This window comes from Symphalangus syndactylus, chromosome 17 (genome assembly GCF_028878055.3).
Source record: "Symphalangus syndactylus isolate Jambi chromosome 17, NHGRI_mSymSyn1-v2.1_pri, whole genome shotgun sequence".
NCBI classification, from domain to species: domain Eukaryota; kingdom Metazoa; phylum Chordata; class Mammalia; order Primates; family Hylobatidae; genus Symphalangus; species Symphalangus syndactylus.
The window spans coordinates 99771658-99798686 of NC_072439.2; the positions used below are offsets into that span (position 1 = coordinate 99771658).

Consider the following 27029-nt stretch of genomic DNA (forward strand, 5'->3'; position numbering starts at 1 on the left):
ACGGATATACCTTTTGAATTATGCTTTTTGAATGTTAAATAAACCAAGTCCAGTTTGTTATAAAATGTTTTAGGCCAGGCATAGTGGCTCACGCCTGTAATTCCAGCACTTTGGGAGGCCAAGGTGGGAGGATTGCTTGAGGTCAAGAGTTTGAACCAGCCTGGGCAACATAGTGAGACACTGGTTTCTACAAAAAGTAAACAAAATTAGCTGGGCATGGTGGCATGCATCTGTAGTCCCAGCTACTTGGGAAGATGAGGCAGGAGGATGGCTTGAGCCCAGGAGTTTGAGCCTGCAGTGAGCTGTGATTGCATCACTGTACTCCACCCTGGGTGACAGAGTGAGAGCTTATCTCAAAAAGTAGGGGGGTGGGGAGGGTGGAGAGGAAATAATATTAAAAAAAAATAAAAGTTTTTAGTTTTGTTATTCTTATTTTACATTTCATTATGGTGTTGTAAAATATATATAACAGGATTAAATTGCTATATTGTAACTGCCATGATCCTAAACTGACATCTTCCTTCTAATATGAACAGTGAAGATAGTTGACTGGTTACTACTAGTAATTAGTATCATGTTTTCCTGGAGCTTTTTGCTGAAGTCATTTTTTGTATCATTTAGTTCCCTTCTGAATTGTACTTGAAGGATTTTGTTTTACCTTGAAATTTTTGGTTATCATTTTAAAGGTTTTCTTTTAAAACTTCTAGAGAAAGTCTTTATTGTAGTGATCTATAGCTTTTTTAAAATTTGAAGTGAGAAGTTACCAAATAATAGTTTTATGTTTGGCAGCAAAGTTTTCATCATAATAATGCCTCATGAAACACCTTTTCATAGAACAGCTTTCATTTGTTTTTTTTTTTGTTTTTGTTTTTTTTTTTTGAGACGGAGTCTCGCTCTGTCGCCCAGGCTGGAGTGCAGTGGCGCAATCTCGGCTCACTGCTAGCTCCGCCTCCCGGGTTCACGCCATTCTCCTGCCTCAGCCTCTCCGAATAGCTGGGACTACAGGCGCCCGCCACCACGCCCGGCTAATTTTTTTGTATTTTTAGTAGAGATGGGGTTTCACCGTGGTCTCGATCTCCTGACTTCGTGATCCGCCCGCCTCGGCCTCCCAAAGTGCTGGGATTACAAGCGTGAGCCACTGCGCCCGGCCTCATTTGTTTTTGTTACACAATTTTTACATTTCACAATTAAGTGACGTTGACCTTTTCCCAGTCCAACATATGTCACCAATTAAGCAAGACTAGAACCAGGTTTATAGACTACAAGGAGAGTCTCTTAGCTAAATTAAATCTGAGTTTGATTTCATTTTTTATTTCTCTGGTTAAACTTCCTTATAAGTTTTCTCATAGCCGAGCTTTGGAAATATGTACCAAAATTTTATCAGCCTACTTACATTTTTCAGCATCCCACTCTCCTAGGGTACGTGGAAAACATAACTGGGGAAGAAAGCCTTTTTTTTTTTTTTTTTTTTTGTGAGACAGAGTTTCGCTCTTGTTGCCCAGGCTGGAGTGCAATGGTGCTATCTCAGCTCACCGCAACCTCCACCTTCCAGGTTCAAGCGATTCTCCTGCCTCAGCCTTCCAAGTAGCTGGGATTACAGGTGCGTGCCACCACGCCTGGCTAATTTTGTATTTTTGGTAGAGCCGGGGTTTCACCATGTTGGTTAGGCTGGTCTCAAACTCCCGACCTCAGTGATCCACCCGCCTTGGCCTCCCAAAGTGCTGGGATTACAGGTGTGAGCCACCGTGCCTGGCCAAGAAAGCCATTTTTTCAAGTCATTCACAATATGTGATTGCTTTTCCTGAGGGGCAAACGATAAAACATGTCATGTGGCCTATCCTTGATAACTTTTCCAATAAGACACTTTTTTCTTAAGGGTCTTACCTCTATCATATTTTTAAAGGAGAAGAACGTGCAACAGAAAAATCAAGGAGGCTTTTTCTTCAGAGGGTTGGGACTAAAACTGGGTCTGGATTTGGGTATAGGCTTGCTAAAGAGGGAGACACGTCTCCAAATTGAAAACCTAATGACAACCGACATACAGAATGGTAAGATCTCTAGGTATCTCCCCTGCTTGGCTGATATACTCCTCTGATTATTGGAGTTTTTGTCTTTGGAGAAAATCTAGTGGAAAAGAGAAAAGATTTTAAGGTATTGGTACTTACAGAACCCAAATGAAACAGCCAGGTCCCTACACTGTACCTTATAGGGAAGTGTACATACAGAGCTTCCACCCAGAATTTCAATGTTACGGGTTTTTTGTTTGTTTGTTTAAGACAGAGTTTTGCTCTTGTTGCCCAGGCTGGAGTGTAATGGTGCGATCTCGGCTCACTGCGATGTCTGCCTCCCGGGTTCAAGCGATTCTCCTGTCTCAGCCTCCCGAGTAGCTGGGATTACAGGCATGCACCATCACACCCGGCTAATTTTGTATTTTTAGTAGAGATGGGGTTTCTCCATATTGGTCAGGCTGGTCATGAACTCCTGACCTCAGGTGATCCACCTGCCTCGGCCTCCCAAAGTGCTGGCATTACAGGTGTGAGTCACTGTGCCTGGCCTATGTTTTTAAATATGAAAAGAACACTAAATACTACTAGATAGTTGAAGAACATTTCTTTTTTTTTTTTTATTTTTTATTTTTTTTTAATTTTAGTAGAGACAGGGGTCTTACTGTGTTGCCCAGGCTGGTCTCAAACTCCTGAGCTCAAATGATCCTCTCACCTCAGCCTCCCAAAGTGCTAGGATTACAGGCGTGAGTGCCTGGCCTTGAAGAACATTTCTGACATCAAAGAAAAGAACATAACAGAAGGAACCCAGAGAAAACAGACAGTGCCGACAAAAGAAAAACTTCCGAAAATCTGGAATCAATATCCTAAAAGTCAGAAAAGAAGGTACTGCAGACATGAAATATAGTAAGGGTCTCTAAGAAAAGGGCATAGGAATGCTGGACACGGTGGCTCACTCCTGTAATCCCAGCACTTTGGGAGACTGAGGCAGGTGGATCACCTGAGGTGAGGAGTTCAAGACCAGCCTGGCTAACATGGTGAAACCCTGTCTCTACTAAAAATACAAAATTAGTTTGGTGTGGAGTTTCACCATGTTGTCCAGACTGCCCTTGAACTCCTGACCTCAAGTGATCCACCTGCCTCAGCCTCCCAAACTGCTGGGATTACAGGTGTGAGCCACTGCGCCCGGCCCCTGAGACCTCATTTTTACAAAAGATTTAAAAGAAAAATTAGCCCGACATGGTTCCATATTCCTGTGGTCCCAGCTACTCAGGAGGCTCGGGTCAGAGAATCACTTGAGCCCAGGAGTTCCAGGTTTCAGTGAGCTGTGATTGCACCACTGCACTCTAGCCTGGGCGACAGGGCAAGACCCTGTGTCAAAAAAACAAACAAACATGCACACACACACACACACACACACACACACACACACGAGTTAAAAGTGATTGCTTTAGGGAAGCAAGTATTGGGAGGAGTTAATGAGGAATTAGACCTCTCCTGTTTGGGTGCGGATTTTTACTTTCAGCCTATATCCTTCTACTTGAAGTGAGTTTCTTGTAGATAACATAGAGTTGCGTCTTTTTTTTTTTTTTTTTTTTTGAGACGGAGTCTCGCTCTGTCGCCCAGGCTGGAGTGCAGTGGCGCGATCTCGGCTCACTGCCAGCTCCGCTTCCCGGGTTCACGCCATTCTCCTGCCTCAGCCTCTCCGAGTAGCTGGGACTACAGGCTCCCGCCACCACGCCTAGCTCATTTTTTTGTATTTCTTTTTAGTAGAGACGGGGTTTCACCGTGTTAGCCAGGATGGTCTCGATCTCCCGACCCCCTGATCCGCCCGCCTTGGCCTCCCAAAGTGCTGGGATTACAGGTGTGAGCCACCGTGCCCGGCCGCATCATGTTTTTAAATCCACTTTGCTCATCTCTGTATTTTGGTCATTTGATCTGTCTTGTAGATAATCTGTATTTCATATTGTTGATGTGTTAGGGCCTAAGTCTGCCATTTTGTTTGTTGTTTCCTTTGTTTTCCTTTCTGTGTTCTTTTTCTTGCCTTCCCATGGGTTTCGTGAACATTTTTTAGAATTCCATTTTCATTTCTCTGCAGTGTTTTCGAGTGTATCTCTTTGTGTAGCTCTCTTCGTTGCTGCCCTGGGTATTACATGAGAGAAGTCTAACTCGTCAGTCTATTGGTGTCCTTATTTTACGAGTCTGAGTGAAGTATAGAAACCTTACCCCCTTCATGTCCCTTTACCTTCCCTGTTATAGTTGTCTTAAATATTTTCTCTATAAATATTTAGAATCACATCAAATAATCTTATAATTTTTGCTTCCAATATAATTTGGAAAACTCAAGAGAAGGAAAGTCTTTTATATTTACCCGTAGTTTTGCTTAGTGTTATGTACTGAATTTTGTCCCTCACCCATAGATTCATACATTGAAGTCCTAACTCTCAGTACCTGCGATTGTGTTTGGAGGTAGTACTTTTTTAAAGAGGTAATTAAGTTAAGATGGCATCATTTGGGTGGGCCGTAATTCAATACAAGTGATGTCCCTGTAAGAGGAGATTAGGACAAAGACAAAGAGGAAAGATGATATGAAGACCCAGAGAGAAGACAGCATCTGCAAGCCAGTGAGAGAGACCTCAGAAGAAACCAGCCCTGCTAACACCTTCATCTCTGACTTCTAGCCTCCAGAATTTGAGAAAATAACATTTGTTTCAGCTGCCTACTGTGTGGTATTTTGTTGTGGCAGCTCTAGCAAACTCATACGCTGTGTCCCTTCTTGGTGTTTTAAGATTCCTTTCTGTCGCCCAGGCTGGAGTGCAGCCGCAATCTCGGCTCACTGCAAGCTCCGCCTCCCAGGTTCACACCATTCTCCTGCCTCAGCCTCTCTGAGTAGCTGGGACTACAGGCGCCCGCCACCACGCCGGGCTAATTTTTTTGTATTTTTTTTAGTGGAGACGGGGTTTCACCGTGGTCTGGATCTCCTGACCTCGTGATCCGCCCGCCTCGGCCTCCCAAAGTGCTGGGATTACAAGCGTGAGCCACGGCGCCCGGCCTACTCATTCTTTTAGATTACATCTGCTGCTACAGACTCTCAGTTTTCATTCATCTGAGAATGTGTTGATCTCCTCTTGATTCCTGAAGGACATTTTGCTGGATATATATACAATTCTGGGTGAACAGTCTTTCTTTTAGTGATTGAAAGATGTTTGGCCAGGCGCAGTGGCTCATGCCTGTAATTGAAACACTTTGGGAGGCCGAGATAGGCAGATCACTTGAGCCCAGGAGTTCAAGACCAGCCTGGGCAATGTGGCGAAACCCCATCTCTCCAAAAATTAGCTGGGCATGGTGGCACATGCCTGTAGTCTCAGCTACCTGGAAGGCTGAGGTGGGAGGATCACTTGAGCCCAGGAGATCAGAGCTGCAGTGAGCCGTGATCGTGCTACTGCACTCCAACCTGGGTGACAGAGTGAGACTGTCTCAGAAAAAAAAAAGGAAGTTCTGCCACTTCTTTCTGGCTTCCGCGGTTTCTGATATGAAATCTACTGTCATTTCAATTGTCTCTCTCTTACTGCTTTCAAGATTTTTTTTTTTTGGCCAGGCACGGTGGCTCATGCCTGTTATCCCAGCACTTTGGGAGGCCATGGCAGGAGGATCACTTGAGGCCAGGAGTTCAGGACCAGCCTGGACAACATAGTGAGACATCTTCTCTACAAAAAATATAAAAATTAGCCAGGAGTGGTAGTGTGTGCCTGTAGTCCCAGCTACTCAGGAGGCTGAGGTGGGAGGATCTCTCGGGCCCAAGAGGTAGAGGTTGCAGTGAGCCATGATGGTGCCACTGCACTCCAGCTGGGGTAACAGAGTGAGACCCTGTCTTAAAAAAAAAAAAAAAGGACTTTTTTTCTCTGTCTTCAGTTTTCAGAAGTTTGGCTATAATGTGTCTTGTGGATGTCTTTGGGTTTATCCTCTTTGGGGTTTGCTCAGCTTCTTGAATCTATAGGTTCTTGACTCTTGCCAAACTTAGGAAGCTTTCACTTCAGTTTATTTTTCAGCCCTGACCTCCTTCTCTTTTTCCAGGATTCTGATGACATGAGGGTTAGATTATTGTTACAGTCCCATAAGTCCTTGCTCTGTTCAGTTTTTCCCCCCAGTCTGTTTTCTCTCTGTAGTTCAGACTGGCTAATTTCTGTTCTGTCTTGCAGCTCACTGATTCTTTCCTCTCTGCCCTCCACTCTGCTGTTGAACCCATCCATTGAGCTTTTTCTGTTTGTTTCCCCTTCATATCTTCTTTCTTGAGAACTTCTTTTTGTTGTTGTTGTTGAGGCTTTCTGGTTTTCATTTGTTACAACAGAGTCTGTAATTGCTCTCTGAAGCATTCTTAGGATGGTCTAGCATCTCTGTCATCTTAGTGTTGGCATTTATTGTTTTTTATTCGGTTTGAGATCTTCCTGATCCTTAGTATTGTAAATGTTTTCAGTTGTGCATTTTGGGGATTATAAGAGTCATTACAGTCTGGCAAGGATGGAAATTTAGGCTCCCCACGTAACTTTTGAGTAGGGGTGAGGCTACTCAAAGGTTGCATGGGAAGCCTGTTTTTTTCCAGTTTTTTTCTGAGATATTTGGGTGGAATAGAGCAGTTATTATCTAAAAGTTTTCTGTCTTGCTAAGCTACCCTTTCCTGGTGCTTTATTATTATTTTGTTATTTTTATTTTTTGAGATGGAGTTTCACTCCCAGGTTGGAGTTCAGCGGCATGATCTCGGCTCACTGCAGCCTCCGCCTCCTGGGTTCAAGGGATTCTCCTGCCTCAGCCTCCTGAGTAGCTGAGATTACAGGTGCCCACCACCACGCCCAGCTTATTTTTGTATTTTAGAAACGGGGTTTCACCATGTTGGCCAGGCTGGTCTCGAACTCCTGACCTCAGGTGATTCACCAGCCTCTGTCTCTCAAAGTGCTGGGATTACAGGCATGAGCTACCTACCGTTCCTGGCTATTTTATTTTTAAACTTGGAGAGGTCAGCTCCAAGTCTGGGATGCATGAGGCAAAAAGAAAACCCAGGGAATTCGTTGCTATTGTTCCTTGAGTCCTGAGGTTCCTAGCCATCTTCTCTCAACCTTATATCTGTTTTATATATATTATCTCGGGTTTTAGTTATAAATTAAAATTTTACATAATTTTAGAGATTTTTAAGATACATATCACTAACAAGAGGCAGATTACATTTCTACTTTGAGTATACACATTTAATTTTTTAAATTATTGTGGAGAAGAAAACAGAAAAAGGAAAAAGTACATTTGTTTCATCTTCCCAGAAGCAGAAGTCACTAACTGGCATTTAAAGTTGTGTAAATATACTGTTTTGATAAAAATAAAAGTTAACAGTTTTTAAAAGATAACCTAAAGTCAGGTAAAAAAAAAAAATACGACTTTTGAATGAAAAGCATTAGAAAACCTATGTTTTGCGATCTCCTTGGGTTACATAATTAATATTAATAGCTAAAATGATTTTTATTGCATTATCTCAGTAAAATTTTCATGGGAATGGTAAGGTGGTTGAAAACGAAATACCTTTTAAATACCTTTTAAAAACTGTTTTTAAATGTGACAGATGTAAACAGAAAGTCTGAAAAGTGTAACCCACTCTCATGACTCATCACGGGGTCTTCAGTGACTGCGCTGCTGTCTGTGTTCTTGGTGTTTAAACTTTAGTCTGTGGGATGCACCATGAACAGCATCATTGTGATTTGTTAAATAGCTATCAAATAATATTTTAAATTATTACTTTTATATAATTATTTAGGGACTTTTTGAAAATTACTTTTTAGTTTATTTCATATTGATTGTGTATTTCAGAAATTTTCATAGTTTGCATTTACCATTTCTTTATATGTTAAAGGATATTAGTCCTATAATATTTTTCACAGTTTTACATTGCTCAGTGTTGAAAATCTCTTATACAGATTATTTGTCATCATCCCTGGCCATTTTCGCATTCATAGTAGTGTCTGTTCTCACAGAAAATGATGGTACTGTACATGTGGGTTTTGCATAATGGGCTGATTGGGTAAGGATGATGTCACTGCGTGGGACCGCCTGGAGGAGTTATTAGAAGAACACAAGACTTTTGACTGCTAGCATTTCTTAATAAATGCCATACTGTTGAAAACATTAATTTGTGTTTGGACTGGAATGAACCTTGGTTTTCCTGGCTTAGTTACTGAGATTTAAAGAAATAAGTCCTAATGTCATAATTACATAGCCAAATAGAGTGAAATATTAAGCATTTTTCTCCCTGGCAGAGAGAAATGGGGTTAAGAAGGAAAGAAGTTACTAACTGCTAGTCTCCGTTACACAGTTGTGAGACTAATTTTTGAGATTTGAAGTTCAGGAATACTTTGGAATTTTGTTTCTGTAATTTGTGTATTATTCATTTTATTACTGAGACATAAGATATGGTTATTAGAAAAGTCCATAATTTTAGAGATTTTTAAGGTACATGTCACTAAGAAGAGGCAGATTACATTTCTTTTCTACTTGGAGTACTACACAGTTGATTTTTTAAATTGTTGTGGTAAAATATGCCATTTTGCCCATTTTTAAGCATCTGTTCAGTGGTATTAAGTACCTTCATACTGTTGTGCAGCTATCACCAACTAAATCCACTTCCAGAACTTCTTTCATTATCCCAGACTGCACCTCTGTATGCGTTAAACACTAACTCCTCATTACTTCCTGGGAATCATTCTGCTTTATGTCTTTTATGAATTTGGCTGTTCTAGGGACTTCATATAAATGAAATCATATTTATCGTTTGATGTCTGGCATATTTCACTCCATAATGTTTGCAAACTTCATGTTGTAGCATGTCAAAGAATTTTATTCCTTTTTGAATGTAGAATAATATTCCATTGTAAGCGTATAACACATTTATGGAAATATCTGTTCACCCATTGGTAAACATTTGGTTTGTTTCCATCTTTTGACTGTTGTGAATAATGCTGATGTAAATATTGGCCTACAAATATCTGTTCAAGTCCCTGCTTTCAGTTTTTTTTTTTTTTTTTTTTGAGGTGGAGTCTCGCTCTGTCGCCCAAGCTGGAGTGTAGTGGCGCCATCTTGGCTCACTGCAACCAAGCTGGATCATATGGTGGCTCTGTTTTTAGTTTTTTGAAACAGCCTCCTGGGTTCAAACAGCCTCCTGGGTTCAAGTGATTCCCCTGTCTCAGCCTCTCAAGTAGCTGAGATTACAGGCACATGCCACCATGCCTGGCTAATTTTTGTATTTTTTGTAGACACAGGGTTTCGCCATGTTGGCCAGGCTGGTCTCGAACTCCTGACCTCAAGTGATCCACCCACCTTGGCCTGTCAAAGTGCTGGGATTACAGGCGCAAGCCACCACACCCAACCAGTTCTTTTCATTCTATTCCCAGAAGTGGAATTGTTGGATTGTATGGATCATAAATATACTTCCGTGTTTGATTTTTTGAGGAACTGCCATATTCTTCTCCACAGTGGCTGCACCATTTTACTTTCCACCCAGCAAAGCGCGAAGGTTCCAATTTCTCCACATTCTTACCAACACCTGTTTTTTCCTTTTTTAATAATAGTTATCTGAATGGGTATGAAGTGGTATCTTATAGTTTTTTAAATTTCTTTGAGTACGTAGTGGCTGCATATATTTATGGGGTCCGTAAGATACTCTGATAGAGCCATACAATGTGTAATAATCACATCAGGGTAAATGGGGTATCCATCACCCCAAGCAGTGATGCTTTGTGTTACAAACAATCCAACTACACTCTTTTAGTTATTTCAAAATGTACAATAAATGATCGTTGACTGTAGTCATTCCCAACAGTGACTTTATGATTAAGAAAAATAGAGAAAACAGTGGTAAGCAAATGAATCTCACAGTAATTAATTAAATCAAAAATGGGTAATGATAGAGGGATGGTTTGTCATCGTATTCCTTTGTCTTCTGCATTTTCTGAAAGTTTGCGGCTGATCCAGATGCTTAATCAGACTCAGGTTCTGTTCCTTTGGCAAGACCATAGGTAATGTTCTGTTCTTCTAATGGGAGGCATATAATTTCTTTCTTTTTTTTTTTTTTTTTGAGACGGAATCTCGCTCTGTTGCCCAGGCTGGAGTATAGTGGCTCCATCTCAGCTCACTGCAACCTCTGCCTCCCAGGTTCAAGCGATTCTTCTGCCTCAGCCTCCCGAGTAGCTGGGATTACAGGTGTGTGCCAACATGCCCGGCTAACTTTTGTATTTTTAGTAGAGATGGGGTTTCACCATGTTGGGCAGGCTGGTCTCAAACTCCTGACCTCAAGTGATCCACCCGCCTCGGCCTCCCAAAGTGCTGGGATTACAGGCGTGAGCCACCGCGCCTGGCCTGAGGCATATAATTTCTGATTATCTTTTGTAAAGATAACAGTCATTGATGTTCAATTCTAGATCCATTAATTCATAGGGGTTTCAAAATTGTGATATTCTATCATTCTTTTTTATTCATAGCTAGAATACTTTTATAGAGAGATGCCCCCATTCATCTATCGTTTACTCAGTGATACCTTCATATAGGGAAGGCAGGATAAATGTTTGATTTTTTTCTCTTAATTTCCTCAGATGTTTGATTTTTCCTTCAGTTGTATTAGTTCGTTTTCATGCTGTTGATAAAGACAGACCTGAAACTAGGAACAAAAGGAGGTTTAATGGAACTTAAAGTTCCACATGGCTGGGAAGCGTCAGAATCATGGCGGGAGGCAAAGGGCACTTACTTACACGGCAGCTGCAAGAGGAAGTGAGGAGGGAGCAAAAGTCGAAACCCCTGATAAACCCATAAGATCTCGTGAGACTTACTCACTATCACGAGAATAACACGGAAAAACCGGCCTCCATGATTGAATTACCTCTCCACTGGGTCCCTCCCACAGCATGTGGGAATTCTGGGGAATACAATTCAAGTTGAGACTTGGGTGGGGACACAGGCAAACCGTATCACCAGTTTACAAGATAGTGTATTAGTTCTCTGTCATCTTTTTTGGGTGTGTGTCATAAACTCATGTAGTTCAATATATGTGATGAATTTCAGTCTACTGCAGTCATCTTTATCAAAAAAGCTCAGATTGCCTCATCTTTGGCCATTGGGAACAAAGATGGTTCCTGAGTCTTTGTGACCTGACCTTGATCATCTTTGGTGAATAAAGGGACAGTGTTTTTTTGTTTTGCTTTTCAAAAACCTCAGCATATTTTATGTGCCTTTAGGAAGGTGGATTTTAGGGATCTATTTGTTTTAGGATATTTGGAACTGATTGATAGGATCTTTGATATAATTTGTAAGCAGATATGCCTTAGAAGTTGTGTTACTTTTAAAGAATAATAGTTTTATTTTTTCGTTTATGTGGGAAATCAAAAGATTTCAATAAAATAAGTTCCAAGGACTGATTTTAAACCTAATTTAATTTTTCTTTTAGACCTGTCGCGAAATCGCCTTTCAGAAATTCCTATAGAAGCATGTCACTTTGTTTCTCTGGAAAATCTCAACTTGTACCAAAATTGTATTCGGTATATTCCAGAGGCAATTTTAAACCTACAAGCTCTAACATTCTTAAATATTAGGTAAGAATATTGTTTTCTTATTTTAAATTTTTGGTTTTATGTGATCTTTTCAATTTTCCCCTCTGTTTCCCTAAAATATTTACATATATATATGCTATCTATTCATATCAGCAGTTTCTGTATGTGCTCTTGGATATATTAACAGTATTTCTTATATCCCTCCAGTTTCTGTCTTTATCTTTGGCTTTGCAGTACAGATGCTCCCTGACTTACTGCAGTGGGGTTACATCCCACTAAACCCATCTAAGTTGAAAATGCATTTCCCACATAATCCACCAAACATTATAGCCTAGCCTAGCCTACTTTAAATGTGCTCAAAACACTTATCTTAGGCTACAGTTGGGCAAAATCTTCTAACACAAGGCTTATTTTATAATAAAGTATTGAATAGCTCATACAATTTACTAGATAGTGTAGTAAAGTGTGGTTTCTACTGAATGTGTATTGCTTTCCCACCGTCATAAAGCCAAAAAATTTCACGTCAGCTGTTGTTAGTTGGGGATGCCTGTAATTAACAAACCTTACTGAGCCATTTGCCTGAGGAGCTTGCAGCAGTCTTGTAGCAGGTGCTTCTCCAATTACATTTTCTAATTAGCTTCATTAAATAAGAATAATAGATCTGAAATTACTTTGTTTCTTGTGACCATGTATTTTTGCATATTAAGTTCCGAATGTATGAATGCATTTATTCAACTAGTCTACTCCACTTTCACATCTTAAAATAACTCTTGTTGTTTTATTTCACTATAAAAGTTACAAATGTTCATTGAAGATAATGTGCAAATGTGGAAAAATATAAAGGAAATTCATCAAAATGTATCTTAATTTTATAAGTGATCTTTTCCTTCTGTTTTTCCAGGCTTTTAGTCAAATTTTTAAATGAGTTTTCCCCTTATGAAACATTCTTTAAAACTATTTTTGTATGTAATTATTTTGTGGTACAGTTTATATACTGTTGAAAATAAATTTTCCTCTGGGATCTTAGTTTCTTCCAGTTTTTCACCATGATAAAAATAATATTAGTAGAGAATTTTGTATGTAAATGTTTACTTTTCTCTTTCCTTCAGATAGATGTTTGGGAGTGGAATTGTTACTGGATTAAAAAGTGTGGCTTATGATCTCAGTAAAAGATCTTACAAATGGGGAGGGAATTGGTCCTAAGGAATAAGAGGTTAAATTTACATACGTAAAAATCTAATTTATTTTTATCTTGATAGATGTGGGTTTTTTTTTTTTTTTCTTTTTCTTTTAAGACAGGGTTTTACTCTTGTTGCCCAGGCTGGAGTGCAATGGTGCGATCTTGGCTCACCACAACCTCCATCTCCTGGGTTTAAGCCATTCTCCTGCTTCAGCCTCCCGAGTAGCTGGGATTACAGGCACATGCCTCCACGCCCGGCTAATTTTGTATTTTTAGTAGAGACGGGGTTTTGCCATGTTGGCCAGGCTGGTCTCGAACCCCCCGACCTCCGGCGATCCACCTGCCTTGGCCTCCCAAAGTGCTGGGATTACAGGCATGAGCCACTGCGCCCGGCCGATAGATGTGTTTTATTATTTTACCTTTAGTTCTGGTTTGCATGTCTTTGTATAAATAAAAATTCTTTACCTGTAACTTAGTTTGTGTGATCTATGAAATCACAACTTACTGCTTTTTTTCCATAGAGCTACATTTTCACCATTTATGTGCATTTGATTATAATATTGTAATGATGAGGGAAGTAGATTACAAGTGTGGCAGAAAATTTTTCTTCAGTGGTGAACTCTGATTCTTCTCTCTTTCTACTTACCCATTTAGTCGGAACCAACTGTCAACATTGCCGGTACACTTATGTAATTTGCCATTGAAAGTCTTAATTGCTAGTAATAACAAATTGGTGTCACTTCCAGAAGAAATTGGACACCTCAGACATTTGATGGAACTTGTGAGTTAATATTTTTGATTGTCCAACGTGTGTGTGTATGTATTGTGTGTGTGTGTGTGTGTATATATACATATATATATGAAACCTTGGAGAGAGATATGTATACAAAGTCATGCCATAGTCTTTTATATGGCAAAGATTTATTATTGATACATGTTTTTGACTTATTTTCCAGTATTGGTAATGAATCATGTACTGAATTTTCCGTACTCAAGTGGTGGGCACACAGAATTAAGAATGGAAAGTACAAGTCTAATCGGCCCACACAGATGGGAAAAGGTCATTAGAATTAGGTTCTAACCAATATTAAATGATTTCTGTGTCATTAAATTTTTGAGATATGTTAATATAATTGAATTTTTCAAAATAAATTTGTTTGTATCATCAGTATTCTGATTTTTGATTAGCTCTTGTAGGGGAGTGGCACTACAAAGGTCAGGTTTATTTTTTGCCTTACATTATATCTTTAGAACCTATCTCCCACTCTATAAAATATACTTCATTGCCATGTTTGTTTGTTTGTTTGTTTTTTGAGACAGAGTGTTGCTCTGTTGCCCAGGCTGGAGTGCAGTGGTGCAGTCTCGGCTCACTGCAAGCTCTGCCTCCCAGGTTCATGCCATTCTCCTGCCTCAGCCTTCTGAGTAGCTGGGACCACAGGCGCCCGCCGCCATGCCTAGTTAATTTTTTTGTATTTTTAGTAGAGACAGGGTTTCACCGTGTTAGCCAGGATAGTCTTGATCTCCTGACCTTGTGATCTGCCCACCTCGGCCTCCCAAAGTGCTGAGATTACAGGCATGAGCCACCTCGCCTGGCCCTGTTGCCCTGTATTTTCTAAGACACTTAATTGAACTCCTTCACCTAATCACTTCTTGAGTATTTACCTTCTGAGCATGGGAATAACAATTTTCTCATTTAATCACCATAATAATATTATGCATTGATTACTAAAATTATTTTCATTTTATACCTGAGGAAGCTAGCACTCAAATAGGTTAAATAACTTGCCTAAGGTTATGTAACAGAAATAGTATTTGAAACCAGACTACCTTAACTCGTTCTGAAGTGCTCAAATACAATTATGTCCATTAGGATTTAGGGGTATGGTTTCATGTAGGTTTATTAACAAAGATGGAAGATGGTTATCATAAATTAATACATATATGTAATACAGTTGGATCACTTTTTCCAGGTAGATTATGAATATAAGAGGTTACAGGTGAAAATCCACAAATATATTAAAATTAGAGTCTACATTCTAGACCACTATTTTTGGAGCCAGTTAGACCTGGGACATAAAGATCAGAATGTATGTTTATCGGCATCTCTTCAGAACTTGGGTTAAAAACATGAACTAGAAGTAAACTATACTCTAATTCAAATTCTTATTTTCAAATCATTTAAACATTTTGTTTCTACTTATTCAATCCTAAATACTTAAAAGGTAGAGATGTGTTATAGAAGCTGCTTTTTGTTTTCTACAAAAGAGGTTAATTGATATCTTCAGTCATATAAGGAACTTGTGGCAGAATAAGGATTAGTGTCCTGGCCAGGCACAGTGGCTCACAGTTGTAATCCCAGCACTTTGGGAGGCCGAGGGGGGCAGATCACCTGAGGTCAGGAGTTCGAGACCAACCTGACCAACATGGTGAAACCCCATCTCTACTAAAAATACAAAAATTAGCCAGGCGTGGTGGCATGCACCTGTCATTCCAGCAACTTGGGAGGCTGAGGCGGGAGAATCACTTGAACACAGGAGGCAGAGGTTGCAGTGAGCCGAGATCACACCACTGCACTCCAGCCTGGGTGACAGAGTGAGACTCTGTCTGAAAAAAAAAAAAAAAATGAATGAGTGTCCCTAAAGCTCTCCATTCCCGTCTGATGATCTTTCAGCAACATCCTTGTTGGCTCGCTCTTTTTTTCCTCTTCATTAAGTGAAAGCAGACTGCTGTTTTCAACATACGTATTTTCTGAGAGATTATACATTGCTATTACCTTTTGGCTCAGACTCGATTTTTTCCTCTTCATTAAGTGAAAGCAGACTGCTGCTTCCAGCTTGCGTATTTTCTGAGAGATTATACATTGCTGTTACCTTTTGGCTCAGACTCGATTTTTTTATGCTTTCAACTTTGTTTTTTTCTAGCTCGGATTTGAACCTATATCCTTTCAACTTCTTTTAGAAACATTTTAATGCCTAGAGGAGCACTGGACTCAGAAGTCTAGCTTCTGGCCGGGCACGGTGGCTCATGCCTGTAATTGCAGCACTTTGGGAGGCTGAGGCAGGTGGATCACCTGAGGTCAGGAGTTCGAGACCAGCCTGGTCAACATGATGAAACCCCATCTCTACTAAAAATACAAAAATTAGCTGGGTGTGGTGGCGGGTGCCTGTAATCGCAGCTACTTGGGAGGCTGAGGCAGGAGAATTGCTGGAACCCGGGAGGCGGAGGTTACAGTGAGCTGAGATCGTGCCATTGCACTCCAGCTCAGGTGACAACAGCGAGACTCCATCTCAAAAAAAAGAAAAAAAAAAAGTCTAGCTTCTGATTCTACTTCAATTATTAATTGGTAGGAAAAGTAAAAATAGTATTTTCTCTAAGCATACTTTAAGAAAATTAACATTTGAAGCTTATTGAAAAATTTGGCAAGCGGTCTCTTTTTATTCTTTTTTCTTTTTTAAAAAAAGAAAATAGAGACGAGGCCTTACCATGTTGCCCAGGCTGGTCTGAAACTCCTGGGCTCACGCGATCCACCCACCTCGGCTTCCCAGAGTGCTGGGATTACAGGCATGAGCCACCATACTCGGCAGCAAGCGGCCTTTTCTAAATAGTAAATGTATTATTTTCTTTTAGTCATATTGGAAGAATTTTAAGTGTTAATGTGGCAGCTTCCCTCTGTTCATATAATGATGGGTTTACAAATTATTTTGGCTGATCTCAGAATTATATTCTGAATTTACTAATCTTCGAACCTGTAGGTAGTCTCTTTTCAGAACCATTGAATTAAGCTATTAAGTGAGATACCAGAAGGTCTCCCAAACATACCTAATTTTATAGACAGTTTAAAGCAGACAAGTTTGTAATGTTAGGACAATCTTTATTTTGTATCTTTTCAAAATAGGATGTGAGCTGCAATGAAATTCAAACTATACCTTCCCAAATTGGTAACCTGGAGGCCTTGAGAGACCTTAATATAAGAAGAAATCACCTAGTACATTTGCCTGAAGGTAAGAAACTATGAAATAATTGTTTTATTATTTTAAAGCTCTCTCAGACCAATCAAGACAAAAATGTGTAAGGGTTACATCCAGGCTGGGCGCTGTGGCTCATGCCTGTAATGGGAGGGCAAGGAGGGAGGATTGCTTGAACCCAGGAATTGGAGACCAGCCTGGGCAATATAGGGAGTCTGTCTCCACAAAAAATTAACAAATTAGCCCAGGGGGCTGGCGCACTCTTGTAGTCCTAGCTACTCAGGAAGCTGAGGTGGGAGGAGTCCCTGAGCCCAGGAGGTCAAGGCTGCAGTGAGCTGTGGTGGCGTCACTGCACTCTAGCCTGAGCACCAGAAAGAGACCCTGTTTAAAAAAGGGGGGGGACACAGAGAGAGAGAGAGAGAGTGTGTGTGTCTGTGTATGTTTGTGTGTGTGTGAGAGAGTGTGTGTGTTACCACCAGTGTTTGAAATCTAATGGTTTATTTAATAGTGTTATCTGTTCTATTGTGGATTTTAAAAGCCTCTTCAATGAAAAGGTTTGATAACTCTTGACCTTTGATTTTATTTTTAGATCTTGTCAACCAATGTAATTAATAACTCAGGGTAGGGTCACTGGAAATTTCAGTAAGCATGACTGTTTGGGGGAAATGTAACATGTTTGGATAAGGGGATAGTGTAGTATAATGAAAAAGATTTCCGCAGTTAGCACTCACTTAAAAATGGACTGTGACCTGAACTTAACCGGTCACTGGAGATGTTCAGACAGAGGCTAGTGAACCATGTGGAGGTGATGTGTAGAGTGAATGATATATGGGGTGAGAGACTGCGCTAAGAGACGGGTTATTTACTTAGGCTGACTACAAGCTTTGATATATGTATTTGATTGATAAAAATGATTAAACATTAATGAAGTCTAATTTATCAGTCTTTCACAAATTAATGAAACAATGCTAGAAAGGAAGATGAAAATGAGAGCTATTATTTTATGAGATCCAGAATATATATTTCTTCCTATATGTTTCTGCTTATCACCCAGCAGTAAGAGTCATCAGCTCATGGCAAGTCTTGTCTCAACTGTGCTCTCATTTACTTTCCCCTGCACTATTTTCTAGATTAATTTGAATCAAATACAGAAATTTATTGGTAAACATTCCAGAAAAACAAGGAATCTTCTCAAGGTGTTTTCACGACAGTGCTTTTCTGGGTTCTTTGACAAAATATGACTTACAGTGTACAATCAATATTTTGTTTGTTTTGAGACAGGGTCTCACTCCCATTACTCAGGCTAGAGTGCAGTGGCACGAACATGGCTCACTGCAGCCTCGACCTCAGGTTTAGGTGATCCTCTCACCTCAGCCTCCCAGGTAGCTTAGACTACAGGCACTTGCCACCATGCCACCTAATTTTTGTACTTTTAGTAGAGACAGGGTTTTGCCATGTTGCCCAGGCTGGTCTCAAACTCCTGGGGTCAAGAGATCCACTTGCCTCAGCCTCTCGGAGTGCTGGGATTATAGGCGTGAGCCACTGCGCCTGGCCACAATACATGTTGAATTAACTAATGATGTTTTCACTTTCCCTGTGGAATTCAAATATTTATACCAATTTGATCCAGCATAATATTTAGTTCTAACATACTAGTGGAGCTTTGACATTTTGGATTCCAAGTAAATGTGTAAGAACGTGACCTTTTCAGTCCACTTTTATATACTTACTGCAACCAAAATCTCGCGTGTCTTTCCTCTCACTTGGCTTGTCCAGGAACCTTCACACTTTTTATCCTCAAGGCCTTCCTTATTTTCTGCTGCTTCTGTTTGCTGCCAACGCAGGAATGTAAATGAAGGTTAGCAAAACCACAATCATGACCTCCAGGACCTTATAACCCCACATTTCTCTCTAGGGTTACCTCTGTACTCAGGACTCACCTACTGTGGTTGGTCTTCAAAGACTTACTCCTATAATAATACTTAGTGTGAAATCAATTAATGAGAATATTAGGGTTTTAATCAAAATGAAAATTGAGCATTTTGGATGACAATGGAAGCTTAATAGTTTCATCAGCTAATTTATTTGTGTATCTTATTTTGATTGTAGACTGCCGACAAAATGGTTTATCACACAAATAGTTTCAATTTTTTTTAACAGTTTATTTTATAATCTCAGCACATATAGTTGAACTGAGTTGGCAAGTGAAGCTTTATTCCAACAGCTACATTCGTTCGTGTTGAAGTTTGTGTTACTTAATTGGTAATTTCTAACATTGCAATTTGGTAGATGTCATATATCGTTTGTTATATTGCCATTTTGATTTAAAATTAATTTTTACCAAATAATATGTTACATAATTCAAAAAATATTAAAATTATTAAGAATCTTCTTCTTTTTTTTTTTTTCCTTGAGACGGAGTCTCACTCTGTCACCCAGGCTGGAGTACAGTGGTGCGATCTCGGCTCACTGCAAGCTCCGCCTCCTGGGTTCATGCCATTCTCCTGCCTCAGCCTCCCAAGTAGCTGGCATTACAGGCACCTGCCACCACACCCAGCTAATTTTTGTGTTTTTGCTTCTTTTTTTTTTTGAGACAGAGTCTCGCACTGTCGCCCTGGCTGGAGTACAGTGGCGCGATCTTGGCTCACTGCAACCTCCGCCTCCCAGGTTCAAGGGATTCTCCTGCCTCAGCCTCCCAAGTAGCTGGGATTACAGGTGCCCACCACCATGCCCAGTTAATTTTTTCTTTTTTTGTATTTTTAGTAGAGACGAGGTTTCATTATGTTGGCCAGGCTGGTCTCAAACTCCTGACCTCATGATCCACCCGCCTCAGCCTCCCAAAGTGCTAGGATTACAGGCGTGAGCCACCGCGCCTGGCCTTTTTTGTATTTTTAGTAGAGACGGGGTTTCACCATGTTGCCCAGGATGGTCTTGATCTCCTGACCTCGTGATCCACCTGCCTCAGCCTCCCAAAGTGCTGAGATTACAGGCGTGAGCCACTGCGCCCGGCCAAGAATCTTAAATAATATCGTTCCCCTGCCTCAAACTTCCCTACACACCAATTTCAATGGCCAAAAGTATGTACCTTCATTAAACTCCTTTGACTCTTTTTTTTTTTTTTTTTTTTTTTGAGATAGGGTCTCACTCTGTTGCCCAGGCTGGAGTGCGTGGCACAATCAGAGCTCACTGTAGCCTCGAACTCCATGGGCTGAAGCCATCCTCCCATCTGAGCCTTCCAAGTAGCTGGGACTGCAGACACGCACCATCACACCCAGAAATTTTTGTATTGTTTTGTAGAGACAAGGGTCTCACCATGTTTCCCTGGCTGGTCTCCTGGACTCAAGCAATCCGCCCACCTCAGCCTCCCAAAGTGCTGAGATTACAGGCATGAGCCACAGTGCCCAGACTGCTGACATATTTCTAATTGATATGTTTGTATAGCTATTGCTGGTTTGGGCAACTTTGACACTTATGTCAGCTTCCTATTGTGATGAGAGATGGGGATTTGGTTTCCTTACACTGTCACCATACCATGCCTTTACTGCTTTCCTCCCATCTTCCCAGTGTAGTTTTAGCACAACTTCTGATTAAATTGTTACTCAGTGCTCACATTACTACAATTATGTAGACACTGTTCCCTGCCAATTCAAGTGATGTACTCTGATTTTATTCCTTTCTTGTACATGTTTTTTTCTTTTTTTTTTTTTTTTTTTTGAGACAGAGTCTTGCTCTGTCGCCCAGGCTGGAGTGCAGTGGCATGATCTCGACTCACTGCAGCCTCCACCTCTTGGGTTCAAGCAATTCTCCTGCTTCAGCCTCCTGAGTAGCTGGGATTACAGGCGCCCGCCACCATGCCCAGCTAATTTTTGTATTTTTAGTAGAGATGGGGTTTCACCATGTTGGTCAGGCTGGTCTCGAACCCCTGACCTCGTGATCTACCCGCCTCGGCCTCCCAAAGTGCTGGGATTACAGGCATGAGCCACCACGCCTGGCTTTTTTTTTTTTTTCCCTAGAGGTAATAGTTTCTTATCTTTTTATATGCTTATTTTTATGTGTGTCTGTGGCTAATTCCACCCTGTTTTTCCAGCAGGCTTCCTAGTCAGACCAGATTCTCTATCCCTTTTTTCCCTGTACTTCTGCCTCACTGAGCCCTTTTTTTCTCTTCTGATATGGACTGGCTGTTCTCTAGTGTTGCTGCCCAGCTTTTTTTTTTTTTTTGATACAGTCTCACTCTGTCACCCAGGCTGGAGTACACTGGCGTGATCTGGGCTCACGGTAACCTCTGCCTCCCGGGTTCAAGCGATTCTCTGCCTCAGCCTCTGAAGTAGCTGGGATTATAGGAGCCCGCCACCACGCCTGGCTAACTTTTGTATTTTTAGTAGAGATGGGGTGTCACCATCTTGGCCAGGCTGGTCTTGAACTTCTGACCTCGTGATTCACCCGCCTCGGCCTCCCAAAGTGCTGAGATTACAGGCGTGAGCCACCATGCCTGGCCTGCTACCCAGCTTTCTTTGTTCTGTGTTAAATACTGTGAGTCCTAGACTCTGGATCTTCCTCAGTTACTCCCTGTTTTGCTGGAGGACATCTCCTAGTAGCTTCCCAAGAACACGTCATGGGAGAACATATTTTTGAGACTTCACTGGAAAATAAATATCTTTATTCTATGTTCCCCCTTGATTGTTTGATTATAAATCCAGGTTGAAAACTATTTTCTTTCAAGACTTTTAAGTCTTTTTTCACTTTCTGCTTTCAGTGTTTAAAATTGATGGTTGAAAATCTGATGCCATTCATTCTTAATCCCAGTCTTTTGTGACCAGCTGTTGCTCTCTGGAAGATTTTAAGATGGTCCCTGTTTATCTGCTGCTCTGAAATTTTATGTTAATGTGCCACAGTATGAGTTGTTTTAATTTAATGTACTGGATACTTGGCCCCTTTCCAAACCAGAAATCCATATCTTCGGTTTTGGGAAATTGTTTTGTATCTTTTTTTTATATATAATTTTCTTTATTCTGGTTTCTCTGTCCTCTTTTTGAATTATTTTGAATTGGATGTTATTAGACCTCTTTGTTGATCTTCTTTGATGATTTTTCTTTTTCTTTTTTTTTTTTTTTTGAGACAGAGTCATGCTCTGTCTCCCAGGCTGGAGTGCAGTGGCGTGATCTCGGCTCACTGCAAGCTCCACCTTCCGGGTTCACGCCATTCTCCTGCCTCAGCCTCCCGAGTAGCTGGGACTACAGGTGCCCACCACCACGCCCAGCTAATTTTTTGTATTTTTAGTAGAGACGGGGTTTCACCGTGTTAGCCGGAATGGTCTCGATCTCCTGACCTCGTGATCCGCCCGCCTCAGCCTCCCAAAGTGCTGGGATTACAGGCTTGAGCCACCACGCCTGGCTGATTTTTCTTATATTTTTTATTATTCATTTAGGTGCCATTTTGTGTTATCTTATGGTAAAATAGTTCCAACCATTCTTATGAATTTTTAATTGCTACCATTATATTTTTTCATTTCTACAAACTCATTCTGTGATTTTTAAAAAATAATTCCTTTCATGTTTCAGTGATTAAGGACCTTCTCTTCTGAAACTAAAGATAGTCTAGCTTTTCAAAATTTTCTTCTGCTTTCTATAAAATACCTGTTTCTTCTGAGTTCCTTTTTTTGGTTAGTTGGTTTTGATGTTGGAGATGTCTAAATGTCTGTGGATCATATACTAACTTTATATGGCTGATTAGAAGTTCTCAGTATACTGGGCAGAAATTGTATAATGGTAATTAAACAACAAGCTGTGTATTTTATTAGAAGAAATTCTGTATCATTATATAAAGGCCTTTTATATGGGGCTGTGACATTTATTCAGAGAAAGAAGCTCCATTTCTTCTTCGTTATTGTGTATATTCTTAACTATGGCCATTCCTGGGATGAAGTAGGATAGGGTGGGGTGGGAAGGTGCTGAGGTCTTAATGTTAAGTGTGTAGACTTTGACTTAACTCCCCCATTTCAGCTGGCAACTCCTCCTGACTTTTGTCATCCCATTATGCCTGGGATCCCTGAGTTCAGAGCTTTTTTTTTTTTTTTTTTTTTTTTGAGACAGAATCTCGCTCTGTCGCCCAGGCTGGAGTGCAGTGGCACAATCTCGGCTCACTGCAAGCCCCGCCTCCTGGGTTCACGCCATTCTCCTGCCTCAGCCTCCCAAGTAGCTGGGACTACAGGCGCCCGCCACCAGGCCCAGCTAATTTTTTGTATTTTTTAGTAGAGACAGGGTTTCACTGTGTTAGTCAGACTGGCCTCAATCTCCTGACCTCATGATCTGCCTGCCTCGGCCTCCCAAAGTGCTGGGATTACAGGCATGACCCACCACGCCTGGCCTAGTTCAGAGCATTTTTTGATTCAATTTCACTAGAAAATAACTTGCTGACTCCTGGGAACATTGGAGAAGGATAGTGCCCCAGCTGTGTTAATGGGGGCTGTGGACCCAGGCATTTAACTGTTCTTTATGTAGAGTGTTATCTAATCCTTTTGTTATCCCCACCTTCTTGTGGTATCAGGGCCTCCAGCTTCTGAGACTTTCTGTAGTTCTGAGCAGGTCAAAGCTGCTTCTTATTAGTAATCCTATCTATAGGCAACTGGATCTCATTTTTACCACTTTGCTACCACTTTTCTCATTTTTACCACTTTGCTACCAGTTAATCACTAAAAGAGAATGGGAATAAATATCTGTGTTAAAATCACATTTAACTAGAAGCTTTTGTAAAAATTCTCTAGTTGTAAAACATCATTAATTGTTAATTTCCATTTTACCTTCTTGCAGAGCTGGCGGAGTTGCCTTTGATACGGTTAGATTTCTCATGCAATAAAATTACCACAATCCCTGTTTGTTATCGGAACCTCAGGCACCTACAGACGATCACCCTAGATAACAATCCACTACAATCACCTCCTGCACAGGTAAACCATAGTGGAAGCATCAGGTAAACCACGGTGGAAGCATCAGGTAAACCATAGTGGAAGCATCAGGTAAACCACGGTGGAAGCATCAGGTAAACCATAGTGGAAGCATCAGGTAAACCACGGTGGAAGCATCAGGTAAATCACGGTGGAAGCATCAGGTAAATCATAGTGGAAGCATCAGGTAAATCATAGTGGAAGCATCAGGTAGATCACGGTGGAAGCATCAGGTAAACCATAGTGGAAGCATCAGGTAAACCATGGTGGAAGCATCAGGTAAATCATAGTGGAAGCATCAGGTAAACCATAGTGGAAGCATCAGGGAAATCATAGTGGAAGCATCAGGTAAACCATAGTGGAAGCATCAGGTAAATCATGGTGGAAGCATCAGGTAAACCATAGTGGAAGCATCAGGTAAACCATGGTGGAAGCATCCGGTAAATCATGGTGGAAGCATCAGGTAAATCATGGTGGAAGCATCAGGTAAACCATAGTGGAAGCATCAGGTAAATCATGGTGGAAGCATCAGGTAAACCATAGTGGAAGCATCAGGTAAACCATGGTGGAAGCATCAGGTAAACCATAGTGGAAGCAAGGCATGGACTTTTTTTGGACAAAGGATGAAATTTAAAGTTTTCTGTACATTTATCATTCTGTTAGAATATAATTTCTTTTAAAATAAATTCACATACATATGTATTTTTGAGAAGCCTTGAATTAATGGATTAGGAGATAATGTTTCCAGAAGTGTTTTTCCTTTCTCTAAATTGGTATTTCTTTTTAAATTGAAGAATTCTTCCCTAAATTTTTTTCTAATAAAATTTTAATTTCTTAATTTTTTCTTGTAAAATTTTAGTTAATTTCTTTATTTTTTCTAGTAAAATTTGAGTGTAGACACCATAAATGCTAGAGACACACCAGATGCGGTAGCTCATGTCTGTAATCCCAGCACTTTGGGAGGCCGAGGTGGGCGGATCATGAGGTCAGGAGATTGAGATCATCCTGGCCAACATGGTGAAACCTCGTCTCTACTAAAAATACAAAAATTAGCGGGGTGTGGTGGTGGGCGCCTGTAGTCCCAGCTACTCAGGAGGCGGAGGCAGTAGAATCACTTGAACCCAGGAGGTGGAGGCTGCAGTGAGCCGAGATGGCGCCACTGCACTCCAGCCTGGGCGACAGAGCAAGACTCTGTCTCAAAAAAAAAAAAAAAAAAATGCTAGAGACAGATAAAAATACTCAGCTTTCAGAGCTAAAAACTATCAGTACATTTCTTTTTCTGATCGTTGTTATTATAACCTTCCTAATTTTAAAGTCACAAATTCCTTCTTTACACTGTTCGGTCATTTGTTTATCAGTGACTGAAATGAAGCTATACAGTAATAATTATAAGGTAGCTTTACATGTAGATGCTGGACATCCTACAACCTAGAAATTTTTTCCAACTCATTATTTTCCCTCAGCTATTTTATTTTATTTTATTTTATTTTATTTTATTTTATTTTATTTTTTTGTGAGACAGAGTCTTGCTCTGTTGCCCAGGCTGGAGCGCAGTGGCGCGATCTCAGCTCTCTGCAAGCTCTGCCTCCTGGGTTCACACCATTCTCCTGCCTCGGCCTCCCAAGTAGCTGGGACTACAGGCGCCTGCCACCATGCCTGGCTAATTTTTTGTATTTTTAGTAGAGATGGGGTTTCACCGTGTTAGCCAGAATGGTCTCGATCTCCTGACCTCGTGATCCACCTGCCTTGGCCTCCTAAAGTGCTGGGATTACAGGTGTGAGCCACCGCACCTGGCCCCCTTAGCTCTTTTTAATTCTGCAGTTTATTGACGATTTTGTACAAGCATATGTTACTCTTTTCTTTTTTTTGAGATGAAGTTTTGCTTTTGTTGCCCAGGCTGGAGTGCAATGGCGTGATCTTGGCTTACTGCAGCCTCCGCCTCCTGGGTTCAAGCGACTCTCCTGCCTCAGCCTCCCGAGTAGCTGGGATTACAAGCACCCGCCACCATGCCTGGCTAATTTTTTGTATTTTTAGTACAGACGGGATTTCACCATGTTGGCCAGGCTGGTCTTGAACTCCTGACCTCAGGTGATCCACCCGCCTCAGACTCCCAAAGTGCTGCAATTACAGGCGTGAGCCACTGCGCCCGCCGGCATATGCCACTCTTTATGGCAACTATAAAACTTTATGAGTAAACTTCCTAACAATAGAAGGGTCTTATAAGCCTCAAGAATTTGTGTTTTGACTTCTGGGACAAGTAGCAGCAGAAATATATGTAATATTTCATGATTTCCTGCTCTTCTCTCTCAAAGCAGAATCAAAAACATAGTTGTATATGATTGTTGGATTCCTAAAAGTTGCTTCATGTAATCTAATGGGGAGAAATGCTTTAAATCTGACTATGCAAACTAATCAGTGTGATAAGTTTACTTGGTATTTGAACAGTATAATCAAAATTTATTTATATATTACTGAAGTTTATTAGTGACTAGAAAATGAAAACTTCTATTTACCAGTTGAACACCTAAAATAACACTTAACCAAATAATATAATTTATTAGTTTTTAAATATTACTGTATGTACTTGATAGAAATGCCTCCCTTTCCCAATTTGTGTTACATAAAATGTTGATATGATAAAAAGGAGCATACTTCAGATGAGTAATAATTTGGCTACATTTGTGTGACTTTATTTAGATATGTATAAAAGGCAAAATCCACATATTTAAATACCTGAACATACAAGCTTGTAAGATTGCTCCAGATCTGCCGGATTATGATAGGAGACCATTGGGTTTTGGCTCCTGGTAAGTATATTCTGTCCCTTATCTATCATATTTTTGGTACAGGGAATCAAATAAAATGGATACTTAAATTTGCCTGAATGTTTGACTAAAGGGAAATAACCTGTTTTAACACTGTTATTCTCAGAATGCTTGTATTGTAAAGTTGATTACCTAGATATAGCAAAGTCTAGTTCTAAGGGTTTCTCAACCTTGGCACTGTTGACATTTTAGATCAGATAATTCTTTGTTGTGATGGGCTGTCCTGTACATTGTAAGACATTTAGCAGCATCCTTGGTGTCTGCCCATTAGATGCCAGTAGTACCCTCGCAAAGTGACAAACAAAAATGTCTCCAGATGTCACCTTGGAGCCCTCCAGTTGAAAACTACTGGTCTGAGTGACTTGAACGCTAACTTTAGCTCTGCCGCTGAAGTAACTAGCTGAAGGCAAGTCATTCCTACTTTTTGAGTTTCATTTTTTCTACAAGGAGTGAAGAGTTGGATTTGTTGACCATTAACATCACTTCAGGATTTTTTAAGTCTATGAGTCCCTCAGCTACACAGCCTATGACTTATAAGGTC

The 27029-nt window shown here is 40.6% G+C and overlaps 1 protein-coding gene across 14 annotated transcripts in view; it reads left to right on the top strand.

Moving 5' to 3' along the window:
- LRCH3 (leucine rich repeats and calponin homology domain containing 3) overlaps nt 1–27029 on the top strand; it is a 96780-nt gene that overhangs the window by 15916 nt on the left and 53835 nt on the right. For all 14 annotated transcript variants that reach the window (XR_010116723.1, XR_010116722.1, XR_010116724.1 and 11 more), the window contains exons 2-6: nt 11476–11620; nt 13413–13539; nt 16654–16759; nt 23530–23666; nt 26361–26470. Coding sequence is in view for 11 of the 14 variants with exons in the window: in XM_063622169.1 (XP_063478239.1) it covers nt 11476–11620; nt 13413–13539; nt 16654–16759; nt 23530–23666; nt 26361–26470 (625 nt within the window). In the remaining 3 variants the exon portion in view is untranslated. The remainder of the gene's footprint in view (nt 1–11475; nt 11621–13412; nt 13540–16653; nt 16760–23529; nt 23667–26360; nt 26471–27029) is intronic.